This window comes from Pteropus alecto, unplaced genomic scaffold (genome assembly GCF_000325575.1).
Source record: "Pteropus alecto unplaced genomic scaffold, ASM32557v1 scaffold195, whole genome shotgun sequence".
NCBI lineage: Eukaryota > Metazoa > Chordata > Mammalia > Chiroptera > Pteropodidae > Pteropus > Pteropus alecto.
Genome location: NW_006438073.1, coordinates 4,874,058 through 4,879,336, shown reverse-complemented (window position 1 = coordinate 4,879,336; position 5,279 = coordinate 4,874,058). Strand labels below are relative to the sequence as shown.

At 42.8% G+C, this 5,279-nt stretch overlaps 1 protein-coding gene across 1 annotated transcript in view; it reads left to right on the top strand.

The window, feature by feature from the left end:
* The window catches only part of SOD2 (superoxide dismutase 2), an 8,181-nt gene extending 3,693 nt beyond the window's left edge, over nt 1-4,488 (top strand). Inside the window, exons 3-5 of the mRNA XM_006915032.3 lie at nt 1,766-1,882; nt 2,473-2,652; nt 4,313-4,488. Of these exons, the coding sequence (XP_006915094.1) occupies nt 1,766-1,882; nt 2,473-2,652; nt 4,313-4,458 (443 nt within the window). The 3' untranslated portion in view covers nt 4,459-4,488. The remainder of the gene's footprint in view (nt 1-1,765; nt 1,883-2,472; nt 2,653-4,312) is intronic.
* Nucleotides 4,489-5,279: the final 791 nt, after the last annotated feature.

Sequence of the window (5,279 nt, the reverse complement as noted above, 5' to 3'; positions counted from 1 at the left end):
GATTTAGAACAAAAGTGGAAAGTGCTATGCTTATAGTTGCCTCGAGAGGCCATGCCAGAAACCGAGGTCAGCTTCCACCAGTGTGAGTCTTAGCTCTGCTCAGCAATGAGCACCTGACTCGCGGAGGACACACCTGGATGTGGCTTGGGTGGGGCCGTGAGTTGGGGTAGGTGGGGCTTCAGGGATTCCTCTGGGCGGAGCCACCTCTTATACAGTTTGCTGAAGTCTCAGCTATGGAGGCGCTGTGTCCGCACACTGGGAGCGGGGAGGACTCAACAGAGGAACAGTGGATACCGCCGGCACTTCTGTCCGGGAGAGATCCTCGCCTCCGGCCCTCACTCTGACAACTGAGTGTCCCCCATAAGTCCTTGGTGCCGCCCACGCAGCTGACCCAGTGCGGGTGCTCAGAGGGAGCAGGTCCGTCCCCGTGAAAGTCTGCTCGCGGACTCGGCCCCTTTAAGAGGCGCCTGCAGCTGCCACAGCCACAGCCTCTGTCCCACTCAGCCGCTCGGGACCGGGCAGCCTCGCGTCCTCGCCCCCTCCTACCTCCTCCCTTCGCAGGGTCATTTCTCATTTCTCTCCCTAGTCGTAGAGCTTGTTCACCTAGATCCCAGGTGACTTTGCTTGCTGTTTGCTCCGTGTTTCTGTCACAAACGCCCTTTCCTCGCTGGAGCTTTCCTTCTAGCGGGGAGACAGATGAACAAGTAAACATGCGGTGTGCCAGGGTTTGTCAGTCCTATGGAGAGAAACACAGTAGGGGAAGTGCCCGTTTTACACTGCGGTTGGAGAACGCTTCACTGACGAGGCTGACGTCCCAGCGGAGGCTTGAAGGAGAAGCGAGGGATGAAGCATGAGACTGTCTCCCGAGTGTCCCACCGAGCTGCTCATGGGAGTGCAGCGGGGCCAGGTGGCGACAGAGTCCCGTGGAGCGTCACTCCGAGACGAGCAGCCTGTGGGCGCGTTGACTAGAGGAGTGCCGTGGTCGGTTTGGGGTCTGCAGGGGCCCTCTGGCCACTCCGTTGAGACAGACTAGGGGACAGGTATGGAGGCAGGGGCCCAGCGCCAGGCGGGTGGGAACGCAGGCGGGAGATGCTGCTCGTCTACACTGGGGTTCAGGGTGTGCTGAAGGAAGAGCTGACTTTGCTGGTGGATATGCCGGTGGGTTAGATGTGGGTGTGAGAGGAAAGGGGTCAAAAACGACCAAGTTATCAAAAATGTCCTGAGAAGACAGCTGGCACTTACTGAGATGGGGAAGGCCACAGGAGGAGTAAGATCGGGGTTGAAAATCAGGACTTCAATGTTGAATATGTGGTGTTTCTTGTTATGTAATATTGAAATATTTCCCAGTGAATAGATGTTTATCTAGAAAATGAGTGTTTCCCTATAGTCTCTGTGTGGAACCAAACATTTTAGCATTACACGATTCTGTTTTTGTTCTTCATTATCTCATTTGCTGAAATCTTTGCCAAGAAAACTCTGAGTTCTTTTAAACTCAGGAGTGAATTTTCTACTAGCTTTGCCACCTTTGCTGGGCCTCCCACTAGTTGTTTAGCATGTTATTAATTGAACCAAAATCCCCTGGGACAGATAATTTTGAGAAGGCCTTTTCTTTTGTAGAATTCTGAAATTGTGGAATTTTAAGACCTTTAGGGATGTTATAGATAAACTGATCTAATAACTTGACATTTTACAAAGTATAAAATAGTGTACAGAATGGTTGAAAAAGTGAGAATTTAAAAAATGTATTTGCATTTTAACATTTCAGGTGATCTTAGTACTCAGATAGCTCTTCAGCCTGCACTGAAGTTCAATGGTGGAGGCCATATCAACCACACCATTTTCTGGACAAACCTGAGCCCTAATGGCGGTGGAGAACCCAAAGGTCGGTATCTGTTGGTGCATGATGGGAATGACTGTTGATTTTCTTATGTCACTTTAATTCTCTCTGAAGTATCATAGTGGCTTATTTTTCATAGCAAGGAGTACAGCCAAGTTGTAGGGGACATATGTAAGAATAGAGAATGCATTCAGTGAGTTGTGTCATCAGATTTTCTATGCGCACACACAGTATCACATATGGTGTCAACTTTTGGTTGAAATATACTGAACATTAGGGAAAGGTTGAGAAACAGTTTTTAGAAAAGATAAGCTTTCACTTACTTACTCTAGGGCCTAGCATGAGATACTTAACCATTCTGTACCATAATTTCTTTGTCTCTGTGATACGGGGGTAATAGGGCTGTTTAGAGGATGAAGTAAGTCATTGTATGTAAAGTGCTTAGAAGATTTGCTAGAGCGGCTCACGGAGCTCAGTGGGGTTATGTAGACTCACTGGTTTGTTATATCTTCTATATGTTGTTGTCTAGTTGTATCTTGGGCCATATGACAAGAATATTTTAAGATATGTAATCTGTTTTATTGTAATTGTTGCCATCTTTTCATTTGTGGGTGTTCTTTGCACTTTTTTAATAGGAGAATTGCTGGAAGTCATCAAACGTGACTTTGGTTCCTTTGCCAAATTTAAGGAGAAGTTGACGACTGTATCTGCTGGTGTTCAAGGCTCAGGTTGGGGTTGGCTTGGTTTCAATAAGGAACAGGGACGCTTACAGATTGCCGCTTGTCCTAACCAGGATCCCCTGCAAGGAACAACAGGTTAGTTTGGCAAATTGTTACACATTCATTCAGGAGAGATGGTTCACTATTAACCATTTAACTTGAGATAAGAAAAACTATCGGTGTTTAAACTTACCATGTACACGTACTCATTTGAGCACATCTTAACAGGTGATACCCAGAGTCTTATGTAAGCAAAAGTACACTAAAAGAAAGTCCTCGGTATTTTGAAATCTTAAATCTTATAAAAAATAAGCACGTGTAATTTTACAGATACGTGAACGAAAAGTATCTTAAACATAAAATCTGCTTCATGTAACAGAGTTCATATCAGCTTACATTATTACGCGTCCTGAACTTCCCTGCACCCCTAAAGTTAGATAAACAACAAGAGTGAGGTAAAGACGCATGAGCCCAGTCTGACTGCAGACTGTGGCCTCTCTCCCTCTGCCGAGCACTTGTGGTCTCACTGGGACAAGAGCTCGGGTTTCTAGACTTCTCTGCCTTTCGGGTGGTTTTCGGTCTGTGACTCTATTTGGCTTAGAAGCCCTGGGCTGGGCTCACCAATCCTTTTTTATGTTGGGCCCAAACGACTTAGAAGCTTTTTAGGAAAAAGAGTCATAAGTCATCCAGCAGTTAGGTGGAACCGTGATCTTCGATGTAAAGAAGGCGAAATGACACCTTAACATCAGACAACAACGGTTCTCAGCCACCTTTTCTATTGCTACACGTCAGAAGGTTTGGTTCCATGACTCACGTCCCTGGACTTTGCATGAATCTAAATGGCTCTTTTGGGAAACTGAGATGCCACAGAATCTGTAAAAATAAGAAAAGATTTGTGAGCACTGACTGCTGTAGAGAGTCGGGTGTACCGGTGAAGGTACCTCACTGGAAAGGCTGTGATTTTCAGGTGAATCCTGACTGTACCCCCATCTCTCCCACTTGAAGAAAGCCCATTGGAATGAAAATAAGTGAGAGTCATGGCAATTTGTCTATGAGAAAATTCATTTGTAAATTTCACTAACTTAATAATAAATTATTAGTGACATGCCTCGCAAGTGATCAAGACATTCTGGTTGAGAATTGTTTTCTAGAGGAGAGCTATCATTTAGTTTGAGAGTTTTTTAAAATAAGTGTTTTATAGATATAACTAATTTTTCATTTGCCCTATTTAATTTCTGAAAACAGTATCTCTTTTGTCCTATTCAATTTTCCTTGTTAACTTGTTCTTTCTATTATTGTCTCTTAAATGCTTTGTATTCTCTAATATTAACTCTGGGGAGCAGAGCGAGTTTCCCATAACCCCCCTGACTGCTCAGGACTTTCGAAAGGTCCTCAGCCACCCCCATGAACTACTCACCCTTATTGCGACCCCAGTGAGGACAACCGAGAACGGGCTCTTGGATAAATCTGTTGATATTTTAAGAACAGCTATTAAAATACTGTAGTTAATTGATTTTCTCAAGTCTGTTTTAATTACTTTTATTACTTATTACATTTTCTACCAAAGAGTAAAGTTTAAAATCTTTTATAGGAATATTTATTCTTAAGCACATTTCCTATTTATATAAGAAACTGAAAAATGGATGAGAATGTTGTAAAGGTAATTTTGTACGTGTAGTATAAAGTTTAAATTGCGAAGATGACATGTTTTAGATGGAAATTTATAGTTTTTGCTTTTTTCCCTTCTTTCCGATAGGTCTTATTCCACTGCTGGGGATTGATGTGTGGGAGCATGCTTATTATCTTCAGTATAAAAATGTCAGACCTGATTATCTAAAAGCCATTTGGAATGTAATCAACTGGGATAATGTAACTGAAAGATACATGGCTTGCAAACAGTAAGGCGTTAGCGTTACACCGAGAACGTAAAGCTCTTTAACTATTTTTGTGTAGTAGTGCAGAGAACTGCAGTATACCCACAAGCTGCTGTATTGTAGGGTTTCTGACTGATGCTTATTCAAATATTCGATAAACATAATTTAGTGCTGTGTATCATTCTTGTTTTAAAATTTTGTTATTGGGCACTGTTTGAACATTTTAAATGCTTTGTATGATTTAGTCTTTTGATTGAACATTTTCTTCAGAGAGCTAAAATAACTAGGAAGTTATAAATGTCACCATAAAGCCATCAAAAATATCGCATCCCTATGCTGTTGGGGCCGCTAGGGAAGCCTTTGTACCCTGCTCAATTGCATTTATAGCGAATCTAGTGTTTTGTCCCAGATGTTTAACAATAAAATACTAAGTTTATCCCCCAAGGGATATTCAGTTTTCTATTGAAAATTTCTCATTTTGTGAGTAATCCTCTGTCTAGTATTACTTCCGGTAGTTTATCACCCAGTGGTCTTTATTTATGCACATTTTGCACAAAGTTAATGCCATTTGTCATTAAAAAAATATAACTTGATTGCTAATTGAGAATTGCTTTATTATGAGAAGGAAATAGTGTGCATCTGAATTTTTTGCAGGAAGAAATATAAAGACTTATGTGAAATTTTATTTTCAAACATAGAAATGTGTGTTGCATTAGTCATCAAAATGGATAAATTCGGGCCTAGTCGAAGACATCGGCGGTGTGCGTGAGGCACCGATCGCTGGCCAGGCTCTCGCCCTCTGCTTTCGGGCCCGTTCTGAGCGGCCCTCCTAGGACCACCGGGCCCAGT